We start from the raw sequence: 22539 nt of genomic DNA on the forward strand, positions 1-22539 counted from the left end.
TGATGGGAGCAGATCATATTAAGAACACGGGAAATGAGAGGGGTCAGTGATAATTTTCTTAGCCTCTTTTAAATATAGTCTTCACAAAGAGTATTCAGAGGGAGGGATGCTGTGTGGACTAGTCTGTTTATTTGTGATATTAACTTAACTGATGTGTTATCAAACCAAGCTGAAATTCCCTAATGCAATATACTTTCTATAATAGCATGATACAATAACATTATTACCCTGTGTTTGACTCCAAACACCCCGGTAGAGTTACCGTTGGATCTTAGAAGACTATAGTCTATAAGGAATTCACATGGACATTCCAATACAGATTACAGTCAATATAATGTATACTCTCAAGTATTTGTAAGTATGAACATGGGTAATACAATCATTATGGACCAGTAATAGGTAATATCCCCCAAATATCTGGGATTTTAACACTTAAACGACAATTTATTTGTTAGAATATTGAAAACTACAGTTGGGAATCACCACAATATGATATTATCGCAATAATTGTGTCACAATATTCTTGCCATTTTTAATATATTGTGATATGATGCGATATATTGAAATTCATTATCTTTTTTCAAATTATGTCCACAAAGTAGAACTTCCTCCTACACACTGACTGTCACCTCTGCTGACCTCACCAGAAAACAAAGTAGAGCCATCTACTTGGCGTCCGTGTATAGATACAATGTTGCCACACAAAATATCGCAATACTATGCTGTATTTCTTCCCCCACCACTAGTAGTTTCAACAATGTTTTACTGGCATGGCAGCACACATAAAACATTATTGTAATGGCTTCTTAACCAATGTAAAATGGTCAGAAACATTTGCAATAAAGTCAATATATGCACCAATGTTCTCTTCTTACATCATCATAGTCATCAATGTCTTCTCATGTCCAAATATTCAGTTTTGAGTTACTACCGCTGTCAAAAAAGACCATTTATGCCTATTTTTGTTATACTCTATTATATGATTGGATGGATAAGTGAAACTGACAATAGTCCACCACTTGTCCTGCCTCAGCATGATAAGCTGGTGACATTTGAGCAACCAAAACAAAAAAATATGAAATAAACAATATCACAAGATGTTTTTCTGTAAATATTTACTATCCCTGAGAAGAATGAATAGAGTGAATAACATGATTGCTGAGAAAGGTTATGCTGCAGGGCTGGATTTCTAGTGATTTGTGTTATTAAAAATGTAAAAATGTAGTAGGTTGGCTCTTTATATCTACATAGCAGCTTACAAATCTGATTCAGACCTCAAGTTAGAAAAGTTAGATACTGAATATTGTTAGGATTTTTTTTTTCAGTTGCGACACCACGCTGAAGAGCAGTTCAACATTTCTTTGCTTGAATGATGCAATTTCCTCACGTCAAAAACTTGTTGAAGCAGTGATGAGTCATAGATTCATGCTTCAACAGAACTTCAATAACATCTCAAAAGAGCAAAATCCACCCAAACACTTGACAATTCTCGTTCTCAATAATACCGCCTCTTTAAAATGTATCATTGATTCATCCCATGCATGTTCAAACACTAAACCCTGAGGATTACATCTTCCATGGCAAAAGACAAAATCCCAGTTTTTTTTTTTTGTTTTTTTTTTTGTAAGTAAGCCATGACCCAAAATATATTTAAATGCATTCCCTTCTGTGCTCCATCCCTCAGGGACGACCAACCTCAGCACTGTTTGACAGGTGTGAAGCTGCATGTTACATCGGTGCTTCCTCCTTCCCTTGAGGAAGAGCACAAGGGAGCCTGGTATGATCCGATATAGCAGCCTGGCTGGGTGGTCACGCAGGCCCTGTGATAAATAGATTAGGTCCTTCACTCCAGTGCGCAGAGCCAACAAAGGCTCAGACACAATGTATCCTCACGGGATGGAGATAATAGCCAGTGAGAGCCACAGGCCCAAGATGAAACCATACTGCCACATTAGGACCCACAATGCCATTCATCATCAGGTCCAATTACAGTGAGAAAGTTAGATCTCTATACCTGATGCAATACACCGCTTATCTATGCAGTTCAATGAAGTTATCACTTGGTCTGTGGTGTTAATACAAAAGCAAATTGCATATTACACTGTCCTCATGCTAAAGCTCAGCAGTGACAGTGAAACCTTGTTAAGCAGCCCTAATAGAGTAAAGCTCTAATATTGCTGCTTGTAGAGTAAGATAAGGTAATCTATCATATGTGGTCTTGTTTTACCTGCAAGCACACACACTGCTATAAAAGCCACCACAAGCCAATTCAAATAGCAGACTTTTTTTTCTCTCCAGATCATCTTCATGCTTAGTTGCTCCTTATCAGAGCTTATTTCCTCCTCCAGCTGAAAATGAATAAGACTCATATTATGGAATTTACATCTAGTTGCAAGCAGTGTAGATATCAAAAGGCTCTGTTTCTGGAAGTCAATTTTGCATAAGGGGTCAAGGCAACTTGTCATGATGGCAGAGAGAAAGATTTAAGTCCCTGTTTTCACAACATCACAGGTAAGCGGCAGATAAGACCAAATAAATTTAAGAAGCTGACAGGTCATTCCACAAGAAGTGTGATGCTCAAACAACGACGCCAGACAGCCTGATGGATGGTGTGCATTTGTTGGACCAAAAAGGACAAATAAGGTGCCTCATTTAAAGCATTTCAAACTTTTCTCCAATCCCTGCAGCCATTAATGCGTCCAGGACAGAGACACTGACAGGAGAGACGCCTGCAATAAATTCACATTTCTTAGTTGAAGCCTGATTTATTCATTTACTCAATCAGTAAGTGTTTCATCAAGCGCATTGTTATGGATAAACTACATACACATATGGAAGGTAAATTCTTAAAGGATATACCTTAAATTGTATTATTTTGCATCTGTATGCAAAAAGAAAAAATGCTTAGTTGTCACGCATTCTCAATCCTTCCATTAAATACCAACTAAATTGCAGTCCAGTACAAGAAAAGGGTTCAATGAGCCAACCAGCATGAGGTATGTGCTCTGTGCTGGACTTGCATGAGAAATGAGTCTTGATACTTTGCATAGCATTGCTAAGCGGCCCTCAAGGCAGTCTGGTGACGCTGGCAGCCATCCGAGGTAAACTCATCTAGCTGTCTGACAGACTGTCCCTGTATTGCTGTGCTTTGTGTCAGATATCTGCCATTTGTCTGGCATCTTTTAGACTGCCTGGCAGCTAGCTGCTCTTGCTTGGCATCCTAGGAGGGATATGCTGCTGCCTGTGAGACTGTTTATATGTTTAGCAGCCTGTAATTAGTATTACCTTGTACTAGCTGCCTTTCAGAAATCAATTGCAGTCTGACAGGCCAATGCTACCCCACAGGAGTTTTCTACAATGGACTGTATTTAACTAGTGGCATAAAACCTTTTAAGGTGTATAATATGGTCCATAGTGTGGGAGCTCTAATAGCAAATGCCCAATTACCCTTGGTCACTAACCGATATGACCTTAATAACAAAAAGCATGTAAATTATAGGCATGTGTCCAACCACAGCTAATCATAGCTATTCTCCAACACCATCATTAAGGTTGCAGATGACATCACCCCCATCGGCCTGATCACTGGGCTGATCACTGGGAGTGATGAGTCAACCTACAGAGAGGATGTATGAGCCCCTATATCATGGGGTTAGAACAATAACTCAATGTTGAAAAGAAATGGTTTTTGATTTCAGGAAAGTGCATGAAGCACACAACCCCAACTACATCCAGGTTCCTAAGAGGTCAGCTCATACTGAGTCATTGGTGAGGACTGCAAACCAGCCTGTCTTTTTCCTCAGGAGACTGAGGAGGTTTGGCTAGGACAGGAGCGTACCATGTAACTTTAACATATGCACTATTGAGTGTTCCTATCTAGCTGCATCACAGCAGGATATGGGAGCTGCTCAGTGTATAACCAGGTCTGAAGTGAGATCTGTGCAGAACTTCTACATCCAGAGGAGCATGAGGAAAGCTGGGTAAATCATCACAGACCCCAACAACCCCAGCTATAGGCTCTTTGAACCGCTCCCATCAGGCAAGCAGTAGAAAAGCATCAGAGCCAGATCCAGCAGGCTTAGAGACAGCTTCTATCCTCAAGCCATCAGACTGTTGAACTCTGGGACTTTGTGAACATACATAACACACACATACATGGACACACACACACACAAAATTTCTCTGTCTCTTTCTTCCGCTCCTACACACTTAAATCACGCCACCAAACACTCACACTCTCTTCCCTACTACACTAAATATAATATTAATATTTTTCATCTCAAGTATTCATCAACCATCACTTATGTGTAATACAATTACTAATCTGTTTACCATGGATGTGCAATACTTCACCTGCACACCAATGTGCAATATAATATATATATGCCCATATTTTAATTTGTCTCTCTCTCTCCCACTCCCTTTTATTCATAAGAAATAAACAACCATTACATTCCAATATTTTTTATTATGTTCCAATTATAAATTCTAATTAGAGCTAGTGCTGGAAGAAGCCAAATTTCACTGCTTTCAATGTTGCCATCTGCTGTGTTTCTGTGCATGTGACAATAAAAGCTCTTGAACCTCTTGAATCTTCTAGCTATCCACCTAATGGCAACAACATGTGTTGCAATTTGCTCACCTCTTGGGATTGGTTAATTACAAAAAGAGGTTGGCAGCCAGAACAAAGCGAGGGTGCTGCCTTACAGTCTTCACTGGGGAGAAATACTGTTTATTTGGTAAGTGGTGATATCAGGCAGCTAAAACAGCACATACTATTTGCTTAGTATTGATTATAATGGAATTCCACATCTGTTACAAAAGGGCTTGCTTGCTTAAACTAGCTGTGAATGAATGAATTCACTAACAAAACAAAGTATCACTTTGTATAACTACTATGTCCAAGTTAAAGAAGGAACTTTTTATGTTTTTTTCTTACCTATATTGTGTGTACTATATTTTATGTAGGATTCACATCAGTGGTAGATGAACATACAATTAATTTCAAATGTGCAAGTGCTAATTAACAAAATGTTGTAAGAATGTATTGTAGGTAGATGGACATTAAAAGGGTTAGGAAACCCCTGACTACTATCAGAAGGCTTTTTTCACATATTCCGGCAATTAAACTTTTCTGCTATTTGTCGGATAGTTTTAAGGGGCTCAGGGGCATGAAGGTGAAGAGCTGCTATACGTTCCTAACCACTGGCTGCATCCAGCACCTACTGGAAGCACTACAGGCAGCTCCAACCAACCGCCATGCACACCTACAGCCAAGTTGAGCTCATTAGCTGAAGCTCACCAGAGGGGAAAAACAGCTTTTCCCCTTGCTGTGTGAGTTGATGGGGCAGGGGAAATAACTCATGGGTACTTAATACTGAAATTACTGCATTTGGACTGAGTTGACACTTCAAGTGTGAGTTCATTGATTGATCAGACAGACGCCGGGCACCCAGCTATAGTCCACAGTAGGTCGAAGAATGTAAAAGGATAAATGCTCAAAGGGGAGTAAGATTTTTTTTTTTATTGTTTCTGCTCTGTTTCTTTAAAATAAAAGCCTGCCGTTTATCAGCAGGAAGGTTCTTTGTTTTCCTCCATGTCTTTCCATGTGTACACTTGTGATTTTCATTGATTTCAGTTTAAATGCTAGTTCATTTTAGACTTTACAAAAGTCATATTCAAGACATGATTTCTGCCCCATGTTTCACAGATTGCTCTTTGAAAAACACCACAATATTGATACTGTCAAGACAATACAATACAAAGAATATATCACTATATGACAGTAGCTTGTAATAATGAATCCTTTAAGTTTCATGACATCAAGGTTATGGATTAAAAACATAGCTTGATCACTGGTTTTAGCATGATATTATACATCAGAGAACCCAAATGATTTGATTCTGCCTTCTTTAAGCTCCCATAGATTATACTAAGAGTACAATCTAAGCAGTGTTAATCTCATTTAGTGAATGTCTATAAACTATCTTTTGTCGCCATTCATTTAGGATCAACAGCAGCACAGAGGCACAGATAAATTCCCTGCTTATATTTCTCCCATCCACACATAATTAACAAATATTTGAACCTAACAAAAACATATGTATGGAATAATCTTGTCAAAGAGTCTATTATTACTCCTTGGTTCTCAAACACGGGGCTGATCTCTCAGCATGAGAGCATGGAGAAGAGTTAAAAAGAGTTTTCAAAAGCCTGGCCCTCGGCCTATTTTTCATATCTTAAGAATCCACACAAAGATTGATGAAAAATGGATGCAAATGATCCTGAGAGAGGTGGTGTGATGTAGTGGTGGTGGGTGGGTGAGGGGGGGGGGATTACAGAACGAGCCAACATCAAGCTTCTCAGAACTCTCTCATCTGAAGGCCCTGATCTGCAAACAGGCTTGGCTTCTCCGGCTGCCAACCCCCGACACGCCAAACCGTGGGCTCCATTTACTTGGTCACTGTCTCAAGGTGACTTTGAGGTCTTTGAAAAGGTTTATGAAAGAAACAGTTGCCAATGAATAATGCCGATGCTCTCCTAATTCATTTCTACTCATCACAGCAAGTGTCAGGCGCATGCACTTGTATTTACATATACTGTACATTCTGAGATTTAAAAGAGATTGAAAAGTCTTATCTGGTGGTCAATTGAAAAATAAGCACAGCATCCATTAATGTTTCAAGGGCATTTGGAATATTTCAGGTCAAGCTAGCTTCCACCATTATGCTCGAATAATTCATTTCATTTTATAAAGCAGGAGTACAAACTATTCTCTATAGAGCGATGCCAAGAACCTCTTGACATCCACCAGCTATAGTTTCAGCTAGGACAAACGTTTGCAGTACATGTCCTTAAATAGTTTCAATGCAGCCTGGTCCTTCTATCAAGTTGGTATTCAGAAACTACACAACCATTTCTTGCATTTCTATGGCCTGGAACTGATATTTTCACAGCCACGCGTTCTTAATACTGAATGAAGACGCATTTGACTGAGAGGCAACTCGAGTTAACAAATTGGACACGAGGAATCTATCCAAACACCATTCTCTCCAGACTGAGTTGAATTTTTTATGAGAAAAAAAAAGTTGAAGAGAAACATATCAACAAAATAAGGTGGTTGAAAAGAGATTCACAAGTGGAAGCTGAGCAAAGGGGCTGCAACTGGGAAAAATATATATCTCTGCTCCGTTGGCCTGTATCAGTCAGCTTCTGTCAACTTAATAGGAACATCATGGTCAGACTCTGATGGCTGATAGCAGGGCTGCTTGATTAAAAACGGGCTGTATTTCACATGAGGTTCGCGACTACCCTGCGAGGTTCATTTCCTTCCAAAAGGAGGGGAGCACAAAAATCTTGACACAAACGACACGTCCAAACAACCTGTGAGAGGCAGAGAAGACAAATGAACTGGCTATGACATTGCGGAGCTCCTTTGGGCTTTTACAAATGACTCCTCATATGCCTCCCAGTCATGGCATAAGTCTGCACCGTGTCTAATGAGTGCTTCAGATATGAGGAGAGTTCAATAACTAATGAAAGAAGAACCTTGTTCTCTTATTATAGTCCCCATGCCTGACACTAAGCATTGTATAATGTATTGGAAACTACCGACACACACACACACGCACACACACACTTATTAAAAGAGAGTTCAAAAAAGGCATTTGATAAACTCCACAGTAGTTGTTCCTCTTTAATGTACGCTGGGATCATTTTCTGTCTACAGAAGAGAGGGGAGAGATACTTAATTAACAGGGCCTACAACAACACCAATCAATAGTTTTGGTGTACACTGAGCACCAGCAGACTTTAGAAAAAAAAAAAAAAACAGCCTGCCGACTTAAAGCCTTTCATGTTTTTCTTCACACTTGTAATTAGCTGAAAATATGAACATTACTAAAGACTGCCAGCACTGTAACATCAAATCATTACTCATAGCACATTAATATTCAACACCTGTCTGGCCAAATGTGTAAAAAGGTAGAAATCAAGAGCATTTGAGGAAACTTAAATTTGCCATTAATGGCCCATTCTCTGCCTTAGGAATATCAGATTAACATTAAACCTGACTGCGTGGCCATTTGTCTTGCTTTTGACCTTGAACACATCATGTCGTATCAGATAGTCTCAGAAAAAAAATAAATAAAGAGTGGTATGTCATCTCTCATTTGGCCTCATTTATCAATCTGTTCATATGGTCCTTACACATTTTAGTTAAATTCAGAAGGACTAAACCTGATGTGCTCATGTATCATTCTTGTTCTTCAACGGTAAACATTTATGTATATCTAATACTGCCATGGCTGTATACTGTGTCTGTTTTAAATGTTAGCAGGAGCACTCTGTTTCGTGAGTTTAGTGTCACATGTAATATTACGTGCACCTTTTATCTCCACAGCTAGAGCATAATGTGAGTTGATGATAAATTGCAGTAGTCAGTGGACAGTTCCTTTCCTACAGGCTCAGAAAAGAAAAAAAAACACAAAAAAACCCTGAATGTCAGATTTAATTATATTAAAATTATAGTAATACAAAGTCAAAGTAAAGGAATTCCACGCTGTTGAGTAAATGCAGAGCTACTGCTAATGACACAAAATTGTGAGCAGGTACATTTTCACTACTACTGTACATCAGTTAGTAATAGCATTCTGATTTAATTACATAGCACAGCTTCCCGTATTGAATATGCTCTTTAAGACTCTCTGAACCGCCATAAAGACTTAAATGACTGCTTATATAGCACTTTTATCCAAAGCGATTGACAATGTTTCTGCTGCTCACTCATCCATTAACACACACACTCAAACATTCACTCATACACACACACACACACACACACACACACACACACACTGATGACAGCAAGTTAGCACGCAGGATGAAGGTGTATCTTGCCCAAGGACACTTCAACATGCAAGAAGGAGGCAGTGGGGATCGAACCACCAACCTTCTGATTAGTGGACAACCACCTCTACTTCCAGAGCCACAACTACCCCAGTAACTTCTTCCCAATAACTTAATTTAATTAATTAGTTAATTTTCCTTCAGAATGTTTTTTCCCCCCACTTTGCTGAGACTGAAAATGTAAATTGCGATTTACAATAAAAACTCATCAAACAAACACCATGTATTAACCATATGCATCAATGCACATCCAAAAAATATGCTGTGCAGTGATGCCAATAAACTTAATTATGCTAAAATGAAACAGCTTGTGTTGTTAATTTATCTTGATGTGCCAGAAATGGTAGCATGTACCGTGAATGTCTAAAACTTAAAACACACATACATTTAATAAAACATAAACAAAACATAAAATTAGAGGATAAGGGTTATTCTCACTATGAATGAAAGGCAAAAGAAATTATTTTTAAAAATATCTACCCTTAATGACCATTGAGTTTACTTTAAGTCAAATCAATTCATGTACTGCAGTGTGATGAACTGATAGTAATTTCAAGATGAGGTACAGTACAGTACACTACACCCGGACAAGGAGTACCTGGAGTAGTTGAAGAGGCGGCTACCCCACTGCTTGTGTTCCCCCCTGGGAGGTTCGTGGAAGAAGCACGCGTCAGAGCCATCAAATTGGTTGAGGCCATCCTCGGTGTTCCGGGAGGCGTGGCTGTGAACAACGTCGAGCAGCACCACGATGCCCATCGAATGAGCCACATCAATCAGCTGCTTCAGCTCCTCTGGGGTACCATAGCGACTGCAGTCACATAGACACACATGTTAGCTCAGTACGTCCTTACACTGTCCTTTTTTTCACTTCATGGAATAAATTTAAATCTACCCTTAATCCTGTTGTTAACCCTACATTAAAATAATTTATTGATTGATTTGCCCAACTTTTTTTCTGTATATATCTATACAAATGCAAGAACACAACTCTTCACACATGCTTACATACATATAATCCATTACATAGAGTACTTAAACACCAGTATATATGTATTTGTTTCTATGTTGTGTGTTACAATGTTATTTCCTTGACAATACAATAATCTTCATGTTTCTTTACATCTCCCAGGCAAGGCAAGGCAAGGCAAGGCAGCTGTATTTATATAACGCATTTCATACCCAGGGGCAACTCAATGTGCTTTACATAAAAACAAACATTTAACAGAAGAATTGGAAGCATAAAAACATATGATTTAAAAAAAGAACCCAATTATAATAAAAATAAAACAACAGTATATCTGATTCCTAACTTAAACTTGTTCCCCCAACCAACAATAAACCTGGTTTGTGTAACATAATGATCGACACGTTTTACCTTGGGGGGTTCTTTTGGGGGAGGGGGGGTCCCTAATCAAAACGTTTTGAGAAAACACTCTAAATTCACAGTTTCATTACAATGTGTTTGTAATTCATATAACCATGAGACTATTGAGCAGTATATCATTTCACAAACATTATCTCCTCCTTGAGCAATTTAGTCTAAAGATGGTCCATCAGTACCTACTGTAGCTGTCAAGGGGTCTTCCAAGATGTTTTGTCATTTCATATATTTTGTAGAACATTATAACTCTCTAAAGTTCTTTATTACCATTCAAACGTCTGTAAAGAGGATACTGCAGAACTGAGACACAATCAGAAAACCACAGATGTGTACAGAGAGTATGTATGTATGAATGCACACCTCACTATAAGCACATCTCTGTGTATACCTATCATATTGTCCCACAATGTCTTGTCTGACCTTCCAGCTATCATTATATCTGCTCGCTTGCAAAACAGGACAAATAGTAACAGCATTACCTCGCTTCCCAGTATTCAACCGCTCAGGTTTTAAATGACACTGAGAGATCAATCATGGGTGAAATTACACTATATACATTACACGCAGTTTGTGCTCCACTCTAAGCAAGGAAGGGGGACCTCTGAAAGAAGATAAATAGTCTGACTAGTCCCCCTCCGACCTTATTTAGGAGTCCCTCCACTCTCTGGATTAGCAGCAAATGTATTTACAGAGAGATTATTGCTGGTCTCAAGCTTCCTAACCTTGATTTGAGGTGACTGTTTTATGAAGTGGGAAGTTGCTCATACAGTTTTGTCTTGATGACTGTGTGAAGTTACTCAACATTCCAAATAAACATACATTTCTAAGAAATAATTTGAATTAAAAAAGCAGATGAGGCATGTAAAGTGCTGCACATCTGAAACACTGAAAATTCTTCAGTAGAGAAAACCAAAGAAGAACCAAACTCTGTTGTTGCTTTGCCTTTTATATCATAAACAGGTTGTCATGATTTGTTTCGGAATTGCTTGAATCCTCTGCCAATTACAATGAAAAGTGCAATACAGAGAGGCAATTACAGATTGTAAATACACCCACACTGACCACTGTTGAACAAAACAGTTGACTATAAATAGTGTCACAATGATTTGTTACGATAAAAACACATGGCAAATACATCAACAATACTAAAATTGCCAAATATTTACCTGGAAGCAGCGAAGAAACTTGTAATCTGATACCCAAAACTTGCATAGTAGGCATGCTCCATGACAGCCATCAGCTGAATACAGTTATAACCTGGACACAGAGGGGACAGAGTAGAAAAACACACATTTTAGAGCTTTCCAATCAGATAATGGAGCAAAATGTGTCTAACTGATGTTAATGCCATTCAGATAATATCTGTGGATAAGCTAATAAATTATGTATGATAAGAAAATATGTGCTAGATATGTATGGCAGCGTGGCTCATTGTTGCTTGACATCCTGGTGCTTCTTTATTAAAGGGAGCATTGTATCCTGTGTATTTGGATAGCCTCATTTCCCTGTTATAACTGCAGGGGATTATTATGTCTTGGCATCTTCTCTTTTATTATGATTCTTTTTAAAATAACACTAGCTGGCTTGTGAAAAGTACAAATTAGTATTATGATGTGCTGGGTTGTGCTCAGTTGGCTCCACAGGATAGATAATAAAATAGTTTTGAATACTCAGAAATACTGACAACATTAACTGAAACATTCTCCACTGCTCTGATATGTTTGGCCACATTAATTTGGTGCAGCAAGCATCCAGAGAGATTACGACTTGCTGTATTAATACTTGATCCGTGTCAATCAAACTTTAAATATTACTTGTATTTCCTTTTTGACATAAGCTCTAGCATCCTACAGACAAGCTGTGGCAACAGGGAAACACCAGCTATCAGAGTCAGGAGGTCATGTACAACATTTCAAAACGACCTGCGAAAAACCGCTTTTATGAATAAGAGAACAACAGGCTTTTAAACTGCCACTGAGCACTCCAGAAGGAGGCCCTGCGGTTTTTCACTGTTGTGTGGAGCAGATTTATTTATTTATTTATATCACAGCTTCTTTTCAGGCTAGAGAGAGAGAGAAAAAACTTCTGGCTTTTGAAGGAGTGTGACAAAGCACTGGGGTGAGAGAAAGTTTATATATATATATATATATTATATATATATTATATATTATATTATATACACACACACTCTCACACACACACACTCACTCCACAGTCAAGAATATGAAATGGCAGGCAAAGGCAGAGACGCTGGAGTTTAGCCTCCTTCAGAATCCTATTGTGCAGATTCCCCCAGCTGCTGCAGGTAGATTTTTTGACAGCATTTACTCTGGCAGGTTTTGTTCCAACTAAACAGGATGACACGACCAGGGAAACAGCATTTATCAGATTGCTCCTGGTTTGCCGTGGCAGTCGTATCTGTGTCTTTAAATAATGTCAGTGCAGCAGGCATGTATTTGAATGCAAAATAATGCCACATCTCATATCATCTGTTAAGGAGACGAGTTTCAAACTGAGACAAGGAACTGCTCCGTTAGGGTTAAAGTTACAATTGAATCCTGTGCTTTGTTATCATTCAGATTATTATGAAAATGAATCAGACGTCCCATTTCAGGCCGTTCTCACCTTTGGGTCACATGTGTATGTGTGTATGAATCATCTCAATCAAAGCTGTATGCAAATTAGTCATGAAAGAAGAATGGTGATGTATGGTTTTAAGAAATTGTTCAGATTTTTTTTTTTTTTTTTTAAATCATTAGGTTACCATAGCGCCACCATCAGGATAAGAGAGTTTAGTCTGAGTTAATTTGGATAATGTCCATCATGGCAAGGTGAAGAAACCAGAAGGAAGAGAAAACAGATGAAAAAAAGAGGAAAAGAAATACAAAACAAATAACCTAAAACTTGCAAAAGATTCAATATACTTCATTTTACATGTTGTGTTAAAATATTGCCTTGCCTCTTAATTTCTTTTATAGCATAATAAAAACATTTAAATATCATTCTGTATTTAAAAATACTTACTGTTACTGGAAACATGTATCATTATATAAAGATTAGGTCATGTCCAGCCCTAAGCAAAAAACAGTGTGATATTTTTTTACTGAATGATGCCAGGTGTAGGAGGATGTTTTTTCTCCACTATTGGCTGTCTAGTGAAGAGCGAGATAATAGAAATCGAAACAAGTTGTCAGTTTTGCAGCCCACTCTCAGCTGTGAAGTGTGTGTGACTTAGACTGTGGAGCCCCCTTTACAAAACGCTGTCCAACGGTCAGTGATTTCTTCAGGTCATGCCAGTAAACAGGATGTTGACTTGCTGATGTGGCTTTGTGCAGAGGGAGTGTGACAGGTCTGCCAGTGAAAATACTGGTACTGGAGGAACAGTGGCACACAAGGCTGCATGGCATGTCTACTGGGGTATGAACCAATGTTGACAGAGACGGACACTAAGAGATAGCAAAAAAAGGAAAGAAAAAAAAAGCCTCTCGAAGCCCTCGACTCTTGTTTGTCAGATTTGATGTGTGAAGGGACATATATACAAACATCATCTTAATGCTTCACTTCCTCCCTGTACATGGCAGGATAAGTTGAGTCAATAAAAGCTCTGACTGACAATCACTTAGATGAAAAGAATCACAACAGGGTCATTGCTGCACTCATTTTGAAGCCTTGAGTAGCCAATGATACATCAAGGAGGCCGAAAAGGGAAGAGAAGGTCTTACCCAGGTCTTTTATACGAGGCAGAACGTTGGTTATGAAGTTGGTGTATGATGCGATCTTTTCCTCAGGTGAAGCGATGCCCACGTGGGCCTCATATATTCTCAGGCTCGTGGGTTTCTTTGGCCGAGGGTGGATTTGCTGAAGAGGATACCAAAATTGGACAAAATGAAATCATATATGAGAGTCTAATCCATTTTCCTAAAAATACATTTGGTGAGTAATTACGAACTACAAGGTCAAAGACAATGTGTGGGTTTTCTGGGTCCCTCCACCAATATCTCACCAAAGAGGCTGTTAAATATTAAAAGACACATGAGTAACTCTGTCTGTGTTACATAACTGAAAAGGGATTTGTTTTAAACATAGAGCAGATTTCCTGATGGCTACCGACCAGCCTTGTGATCCCACTATTTGAAGTACATGATTGAGCCACTTGTAAATACAGTGAATATACAGCCAGTAAGAGGACTCATCTAATTCAAATGGTGCAAAATAAAAAGCAAGGTGGTCTTTAACAGCCTCTTATTGTTTTGCTTTTGTGCACTTGTCCTGAGCATGTAAAGTAGCATTGAGACACATTCAGACCCTCTCACATCAGCAGCTTCAAGTAGGCCCATTAAGAATGGCCACACCAGCTGTAGATAGGAGATGTAAGGCAGATTTCAAATGTATACTGTATTTTATTAGCATTATGATAATAATATGCCATACTTACAATATAAGGTAGTAGGGGATCCCAGTGAACCCAGTCATAGATGACACGGCCCTCCTCCCTGGTCACATATTTTGCCCAGGGTGAGATCCGGTACAGTCGCTTTCCATCCTTGGTGTGAACTACCACCTAGGAAAATAAGACAAATGAGTGTAATGTTTTAGCAAGGGCACTCAAAACAATGACACAGAGGAGGGACATTGAAAAAGACAATAAAGACACTTTACATAAGCTAAGTGAAGGAGACACACACACATTTTCTAAAAAGCAGACAAAGGATAGGGATCATATGATATATCTGAATTGAAAAAATATCTAATGAAAGGATTAAAGATGATAAGAAGTGCTGAAAAAGTAAAAACATAATTGGCAAAAAGAGAGAGGAAAAAAAAAAGATACCAGTCCTCAAGGCCTGGCAACAAATCAACAAGGGCCTCAGCGTCCTCTGTGACTCCTGCCTGTTTCTGTCCCTGCATATAAGTGATACTAAAGTAAGCGTTTATTTGCATCTTCCAGGCATGAAGTGCTAACTGTACATCACAACACCATGCTGTTACTTCCCATCCATTATACAGAAAGATGGCACAGATTGTTCAACCAATAAACCAAACATTTTTCAAAATGTCAACAACAAAAGCGACCCTCTTCCAGAGAACAGCTCCCTGCTCTACCATGCAAAAACTCACAGCTTTAAAACTATTACATCCCACATCTACGGGGCTCTTTGAAAGCACCGAGGACATTAAGTGGTGTAGTAGAGAAAAAGCTTCAGTATTGATCAGAATACTTGTTGCTGTGAATTTTGATTCAATGGTAATTATGTTGTGAGGGGTCCACTTCATTGGTTTGGAACAGACTGACTGGCTCATCTGGAAACAGGATTTGAGCTAGGGAGCAATTTAGAGAAACAGGAAATCTAAATCATTATCTTTTATCTATTATGTCTGCAATTCAAGATTGGAAGGGGGTCAAATAAGCATAGTTAGGAAATCTAATTGACAAGTTACTTTGCCTCCATCAGTCAAATAAGAAAGAAGGAAGTCAGCGTGAGAGTTGGAAAAACCCACCAAGAAATCGATCCTGTAGTGTTAGCCACAGTATGTGTTCGCCCTGTTTTGTCCCCTGCAGAAACGAGCATTAGTACCCGACTAATTCTGGCCACTGTTGTGAAGTAATGACTGTTCCAATGCCACCTACCTGCAAGCCCATGGCCAGACCCCCCTCTGGGTTTTTTTCATTATGGCCGGACCACCTGGGGGTTAGCTGCCTGGCTCCCCTTATGACATGCTTCACAGTTTATAGGATTAGGAAAAGATAGTTGGATAAGTGGACTGGCATTAATCCTGTCAGAGCACTGGTCCTTCTGACAAATTGGCCAGCATTAGGAACATTAAAGAAAAATCAGACTACTGGGCAGGAGCGAGTGCATGAACGGGATAAACAACTAAGAACCAGGCAATATGCGAGAAGTTAGGTGTGGAATGAAAAAAAAAAAAAAGGCGTTTGATCCCTTCGATAACACTTCAGTTCAGTTTTTGCATACTCGAAACATCAAGAGCTTATTGTAAATACTGTACACTCAAAAGGACACTGCTTGTTTATAGAGACAAATTGGGCCCTGAATAAAGGGGATGAAGGGCAAGCTGCTCTACAGGAGAGAGATTGGAGCTAGGTTTGTGCTTCCACGAGGGAGTGCTGTGGAACTAATTCTAAAGTGGAGCTCACAGCAAGACAGCCATTCATAGGCAGCGGGGGTGCACAAGGAAAGGCCAGGTGCCAACGTTTCCATCTGCTTCTTATCGTCCTTAGACTGACCTCCGTTGACAATGGGAGCTGGGCAGCCTGTCCAGGGCGCAGGAGTCTGCCAACGATGACCCGGTCCCAAGGAGAGTGGCGCTGCAATGCCATCCATTCCATGCCTGGCATCTCATTTCAGGATTATTTCTCATCCGCACTGTTTGCTTGGGAGACAATGCATAATGGGAGGTGTGTCTTCTACATTTAACCCTGATGAATTATTTACTAGAGCTAAAAAACAATCATTTACACCCACAGTGGGCTGTGTTTTGCACTGAACAAACACAGCACAGTGTTCCTGAGGGATATCTGCCGCAGATGGGAACTGAAATAAAAGCCATCAGCTGGACTCCTCAGGTATATCTACCCTCCACTGCGCAGATTGTGTACATACAGTAATCTCCCGTCTGCGCACTGTGAGTATGACATGTTGTTGACGGCGACATGCCAGCTTTTCACTTGGTTCATAAGACACCACACATGACAGGGAATCTCCCTCTCACATTACAGTGACAAGTCCCTGTAGCGCCGCTGCAAGATGGCACCTACTGAGTGTGTGAAAATCGGCGTGAAGATGTTCTGTTCTCTACCTTGAGCTTGGTGTTATGATCCACAGCTGGAGACTTGTCTAACTTGGGCGGTAGAGTCAGTTCCCACTTGCCATATTCTTTCTTGGTGTAAGGGTGGGAGAATTTGTCCCAGCCATCTATGGGTAAAAACAGAGAGGATTTAAACCACATCGAATTAATTGGTTTAAAATACAAACAACAATACTGATATGAAAGACTGACAGTATGTATAGAGAATAAATGCCTAAAAATGAGCTGCAGGGAGAGTAACATGCAGTTTACTTACTGATATTGACCTATTATTTTGATATAAAATAATAAGATACGGTAAGATATGACTTTATTACTCCCACAGTGGGGAAATTTGCATTATTACAGCAGCAAAGTGGACAGTAAAATAGAAGAGCAGCAAGAAGAAAAATAATAAAGAACAATAAATAAGAAGTACAAAAAACAATAAGGACAATAATAGAAAAATATATATAATAAAATATTTGTGACATTATGTTCAAGAGTAATATTGGTATTGAGTGATAATATACCAGAGATGATATTATAATGTGTGTAATAATTACTACATGACTATAGCTTCCTATTACAGTAAGTAGCATGAGTTTTAGTTTTTAGCAAAAGAAAAAGAGATAATTATGTGTTTCTTTTATTGATACTACCACTTTGCCAATGTCAGGTATTTTAAAACCCAACCACAGTCTCTTCAATTATTTTTGATTGCAAATAAAACAATTAACAGTTACATTCTACCTTATAACAGTAGTGTGGTGCTAAAACAGCTTGCAACTGATAGTAACCACTGTGGGCTTTTGCTCATTTTCAATATCAATTTGTGGTCACAGCCTAGGGCCTCTTTATTTCTTTAACTTCTATACCCACACTATTTGTTCCTTACTCTGTCCTTTAAAACCTTTTGCATAATTCTTTCTTGTTGTTTTTGTGTTCTGAATAACTCTCCTGTATTCTGTGGCTTTGGTAACAGCGAGTAAACCAGCAGGCTCCATCATCTAAAAGAAAAGCTGAAAAAATACCACTTCACTGCTCAATGAATTATATCTCCGAGGGAACAATGGAGAGGTGTAACATTCCTAACTTGCTGATAACACATTACCACTTGTCATTGACTGACAGGACTATATTAGGATACAAAACTTTTATTATAAAGACACCATCCCGGCATGTCAATTTAGAACGCTGTTTTTTATTCAATAATCCATATCTGCTTGCTATTCATGAGCAAAAATAATGGCAGTGATGCTCCAGAAGTGACCGGGCACAACACCAGTTCTTTTCATAGGCAGGCCAAGCCATATTTTTTCACAATTTATTTATCTCCCTTTGCTTAAACTCCTCTACAAAAAAAAAAAACTGTGCATTATGCATCCAACCTGCACCATATTCATGGCTAGGGCTGCTGGGCTGTTTCCACATTTACTATGAAATTGAAATCAAATAATATGACTGAGCCGTGTCAAAATGTAATCTCTCACAGAATTGAATGTTGGAATTGAGCTGCTGCCCAAGGTCCTGGGAAGATAATTAAAAAGGAAAGGCAGAAATATGGAAAGAGGAAATGGCAGCAACAGAACTAACTAGCACATAAAATGTGTAGGGACAATAAACAAATGGATAAATCTCTGGCTTTGCACACAGTATCAATCTGATGGTATTACTATTAGCATTTGCTTTCCTTTATCATTGCCTGCAGGGTGTTAGTTATTTCAGAATGGCTGCGGCACAGAGGGAAGTGTTTGTGGTGTGGTGTGGTCTGACAAATTGTATTTGAGCTACATGCAACAGTCTACATTTTTTTTAATACTTTCTATTATTTTTTGTATCTCCCATGAGAGTAATATCCTACTGGTGTGTGTAATAATAATCTAAATGCATTAATAGACTTGATAAAGGAGAGAAAAAGACATAAAAAGGCAACAAATTGGCACTGAGAGCATACTTATTGTATATATATCCGACAGATGAGAGCAAATCTCATTTAATCTTGTTAATGATGATCAAAATAAGTAATTTTGTTGGATTTTCACAGCCCACATTAACTGAATATAAAACTTAAAAGTCTATTAACCTGAAATGACTTCCAAAGTTAGTACTGGAGGGAAAAGAGATTTCAGCGCAAACACAGAGGTTGCACTCTCCCAACAACTTTGCAGGCATGATGAAATAACCAGCTACTAAAATATTAACAAACACTCCCACATTTAAAAAAAGAACCCCCCTCAGTATGCAAGTTTATCCTGTGTAATCAATATTTTCCACATTCTCTTCTCCCAAGTTGGTTGATCAAAAGGGCTGATACCCTTGTACCATGGTTGACTCCATTTTTTCTTAATTTCTGGCTTTTTTGTGTTCAAGAGTGCAGTAATGTCATATATCTTATTTAATGCACCGTGAAGATATGCAACCTTTGTGTTTGCACTGAAATCTCTTTTCCTTTTTAGCCCCAACAGTGAAGATAACTTTATATTAAAAGTATCATTTCCTTTTAGTTATTGGATTTATTACTCTAATTGTAATTGTTATTATAGAAACATACTTTTATCAGTCAGGCTGCTGCATGCTTCTTTAAAACACAATAAGAATTTCTGTCATGCCAAAATAAACCTTTCCCAAACCATTCAAACATTCACTATTTGAAGAAAAGGTGAACACTGATTACTTAAATGAATTGATATCATAAATACAAAGTTAAAGGACCAACTTTCAGCTTCTATTTGAGAGCGTTCACATCTATACTGAATCACTTCTGTAGGAATTGAAGCACCTTTAAACATAGACCAGGAGAGTGAGGATAATAAATGAGTAGAAATAAAACTCTGTGAGCTTTGGGAAACAACCTGGACCTGGACATCACACTGCTGACATACTGTTTAGTGAGCTGACTGTTCTCCTCAGGTTGTAAACAGTCTACTTACTGAATTCACCGGTAAGAAAGAGGGCCTCTGCAGCTGGAGCCCACTCTTTAAAGAACAGGCTGTTGTCAGGGCCCCGCGTCACACCATGGGAATTGTAGCTGCGTGTGAACTGGTCAAAGCCGCCTTCTACCTCTTCCAGCAGTATAAGCTGCTTCTGGAACAGCTCATACCTGAATAAAAAAAAAGGGAACAGACAACAGGAATTCAATGAAAAATCTACTCTTGAGACTGATAATCTCTTGGACACCTACTGTAGCCTAGAAATCATCACCCTGTAATGTTAAATGCATTTCAGTTATTTTCAGACTGTATTTCAGTTGGCATTTCAGTCAGTTCAGGATAACAATGAGTTTCTCCAGCTTTCTCTCTGGTGCCACTGCTGTGAATGTCAATGTAAATATAGTGAATGCAGGAAGATGTATAATCAGTTCTTTGACTCTGAATTACTGACACGAAACCTTCTGTTAACCATCGCTTTTTTAGATCAATTATCAAGTATGTAAAATGTTCACGTAGCATAATCAATTAATTATATGGTACTCCACATCTTCATTTAACAACGGCTACTACACTTTACCTAGAAGGATAATACAGTGGAAATTATACAGTAATGATAGTTGTTTTTTCATGTTCTCTACTCATAATGGTAACAATAGATATTGATAAGCAAACCGTCAAATTACAGTCACTAAAACACTAGCCATCTTGAATAATGGTGGGTGATGGATAAAGATCATTTGAATTCAATCAATTTAGTCCAGCTGCAGTACAAACATAAATATGCACTCTGATGAGATGTTTCTTCACCTGTTCAGCAGCCATTTAGTGTCTCAGTGTGGACAAATATACACACAAATATACACACCACATTCATGATTTTTAGACTAATTAAACTGTTTAATTACTGTGTGTACTGTATGAATGATATTTTTTTCAAAGTTCCATTATTTGCACATGATTTACAAGTGTCCAGCTTTTCTCAAATATTGTAGCAAACACAGTGTAGCAGTGCATGGTACTGCATCATAATGTTTCCATGCAAACGTTATCTCTTTGAGGTCCCACCTCAGGATGCAGACTTGCCTCTTTCCTTCAAGAATGTGTGACTACAGGCATATCCTGGGAGATAAACCTCTGTCTGTTACCTTCAACTGGGAAGGATAGACTAACTACTTTGCAATTTATCTCACTTAAGTTCCTGCAGCCAGCTGGTGTCCATATCAGATTCCCCCTGGTACAGAAAGACGCTTTCAGCCAGCTGAGTTAAGTGCACTCTCTCCCCTATAGCCACGAAGCCAAGCTCAGACTGGCCTGTGAAGGCCCTGGGGCTAGTGATGATGGGCTGAAGTTAACAGCGCGATTTCTCAGCAGCTGCTCCCTGTGTTGAGCCTAGTGGATACAGACAGTGCTTGCCAAATGTAAACCTTTAAAGTCCAACCAATGCTGCCACATGCCTCCTTTGCCACTTTGTCACCATTTCAAGACTACACCGAAAGGAAGGACAAAGGAAAGATTCACATGAGGGCAGAGCTCCACTACCACAGTATTAATATGCATGAAAGTCATGCGTATGATTATAACAAATGAGTTCCAGGGGGTTGGACCTGTGGGAATAGTGAGCCAAAAATCCTGTATGGATGCAGTATTCTCTGCACATCTCTCGTGCCTGTTTCCACTTGAGATTACAGCGAGGAGGCGAGAGCAGACCACACATCGCAATCAGACAATTAAAGTGGCAAGAAAGACCAACTTCATTTCTGAAAGTCATCAATAGGGTTGAAGATATAGGCTAAATCAAAACTTTATTTAACTATTACCACTAATTAGATATTCTGTGAGCATCCTTGTTTGTTAATATGTACTCAACCCTACCCCCGGCACTGGTGCCTCATCTCTATATCTAGTCCCCTTTTTATGATTTGCTAATTCTTCAGTTTACTACAATATTCTTTGGTTTACGGGACTGCACATAATATCCACAGGCAACATTTGGCCATAAAACACTCTCTCATCAAGCTGCAAAGAGCAAAGCCTCAGAGTGTGACCATTTCATCACATATGGCAACCCTTTTTTCCTCCAGCACTGGCCCTGAATTCCTAATACCGACAAGTCAGCGTTCGCACAGCAGAACTGGAGCTAAAGTCATGCTGTTTCTCTTTCCTCACCTCAAAAAAAATCTCGTTTCTTGGTAAGTTATGAAGAAGTTAAGAGATTCTATGTGATTATAGCATCATTAAAATGATTCTGCTGGCATACGTGTTTGGTGTGCATTGCTGTCAGCCACAGCATCTTCCCGGGAGTCATCAAAGTCAGAAATGGTCAAATCCTTCACATAGGGGGTTTTAAGATTATAGAAATGTTTCTAAAAGGTGTCAAGTCGGATGGTAGGATAGGAGTACTTACGTTTAATATGAGAATACAGTATATTATTCCTCACATAATACTGCATTCAGCTGCTGTGAAATATATTCCCCATATGCAAGTTGAACACATTAAATATTTAAATGTTA

General features: G+C 38.9%; 1 protein-coding gene across 1 annotated transcript in view; it reads right to left on the reverse strand.

Moving 5' to 3' along the window:
- The window catches only part of gbe1b (glucan (1,4-alpha-), branching enzyme 1b), an 85759-nt gene that overhangs the window by 57174 nt on the left and 6046 nt on the right, over nt 1-22539 (reverse strand). Inside the window, exons 2-7 of the mRNA XM_053321012.1 lie at nt 20029-20198; nt 17108-17223; nt 14724-14849; nt 14011-14146; nt 11455-11545; nt 9506-9715 (exon numbers count right to left, since the gene is read on the reverse strand). Of these exons, the coding sequence (XP_053176987.1) occupies nt 9506-9715; nt 11455-11545; nt 14011-14146; nt 14724-14849; nt 17108-17223; nt 20029-20198 (849 nt within the window). The remainder of the gene's footprint in view (nt 1-9505; nt 9716-11454; nt 11546-14010; nt 14147-14723; nt 14850-17107; nt 17224-20028; nt 20199-22539) is intronic.

This window comes from Scomber japonicus, chromosome 6 (assembly GCF_027409825.1).
Source record: "Scomber japonicus isolate fScoJap1 chromosome 6, fScoJap1.pri, whole genome shotgun sequence".
NCBI lineage: Eukaryota > Metazoa > Chordata > Actinopteri > Scombriformes > Scombridae > Scomber > Scomber japonicus.